Source organism: Octodon degus, unplaced genomic scaffold (assembly GCF_000260255.1).
Source record: "Octodon degus isolate 3935 unplaced genomic scaffold, OctDeg1.0 scaffold00053, whole genome shotgun sequence".
NCBI lineage: Eukaryota > Metazoa > Chordata > Mammalia > Rodentia > Octodontidae > Octodon > Octodon degus.
This window is the reverse complement of record NW_004524629.1, coordinates 6,019,744-6,021,016: the sequence shown is the minus strand read 5'-3', so window position 1 is coordinate 6,021,016 and position 1,273 is coordinate 6,019,744. Positions and strand designations below refer to the sequence as shown.

General features: G+C 36.9%; 1 protein-coding gene across 3 annotated transcripts in view; it reads left to right on the top strand.

Moving 5' to 3' along the window:
- Spice1 (spindle and centriole associated protein 1) overlaps positions 1 to 1,273 on the top strand; it is a 53,335-nt gene that overhangs the window by 21,086 nt on the left and 30,976 nt on the right. For all 3 annotated transcript variants that reach the window (XM_023717660.1, XM_023717661.1, XM_023717659.1), the window contains exon 7: positions 945 to 1,060. In XM_023717660.1, the coding sequence (XP_023573428.1) occupies positions 945 to 1,060 (116 nt within the window). The remainder of the gene's footprint in view (positions 1 to 944; positions 1,061 to 1,273) is intronic.

Here is a 1,273-nt window from a genome sequence, read left to right as displayed (position 1 = left end):
TCTGAGCAGTGATAAAGATTTGGAAATTAACAGCATTTGACTTGAAATTACAACTTTGGACTTAGATAAAATCATCCAAAGAGTAGATCAGATGAGAATAGAAAAGCTCAAAGGGAGGTCCTTGAATCCCATCAGATATAAGGGAAAGGTGCAAAAAGAAAGCCAGCAGTTAGGTGTGGTAGTGCACACCTATAATCCCAGCACTTGGGAGGCTGAGGCAGGGGGCTTGCTGTGCGTTTGAGGCCAGTCTAGACTATAGAGTTACTTTATGGCCATGCTGAACTACCAGCCTAAGCTGCATAACTGAAGAGAGAGAGAGAGGGAAAAAAAAAAAAAAAAGAATAAAAAAAGAAAAGAGAAATCCAATACAGGAGGTAGGGAAGAAACAGCGAGAAAAGAAAAAACCCAAGAAAATAATAATGTCATGGAAGTTAAATGGTAAATAGTGCATCAAGAAGGTTTTAAAAGAACAAAATTAGTGGTCATTAAGGTACAATAGGTCAGAATAGTGTAAAGAAAAGTAAAAACAGAATAAATGTATTGACTTTGACCTTGTAGAGTGGAGTGGTAGGGCAGAAGCAAAATTGTAACGCATGGGTGATAACTGAGAAGTAGGAACAACTTGTTGAAGAAGTTTGGGATGTTTAAGAGTAGCTCAAACATGGGTATAAGGTCAGGGCAAGATGGGAGCAACTTGCTCATGTTTAAATTTGTGAAGCAGAGAGAGGTGTATGGGTAGAGGATGAGGAGGATAGAGAGGGGGAGAGGAAGCTGAAGATGGTGCAGAGAGAAAGGTCAGTTTGTGGAGTGGGTGGAAGTGAGAGGCTTTGGGTTCTAGAGCCTGTATGAAGGCATTGGCTTTGGGAAGTCTCTTGATTATGACAGAAAGGAGAGATGATTATGTGTATAAACTTTGTATTATTTATTTCCTTGTATTGAGCTAGGCTCTTAATGAAGTAGATGATGAAGGAGAAGAAGGAACGATTAATAGCCAGTCTGAAGAAAGTGAGGATGAATTGGATAACTCTCTAAATCCTCAGTCTAATATGAATGCAGACAGGTGTGTATATGCCATGAATATCTATAGTAACTGCACTTTTTTTCCAAGTCTGTTTTAAATGTTTTTGAATTGCATCTTTTTTCTTTTAATTGAATTTATTTATTTTTTTTCTGTTTTTTTCTTTTCAAAGTTTTATTGATAAACGTATAGCAATGAGACAGTTTCAAATCAAATCGAAAGTACAGTTTCAACAAATAATACACTGCATATATT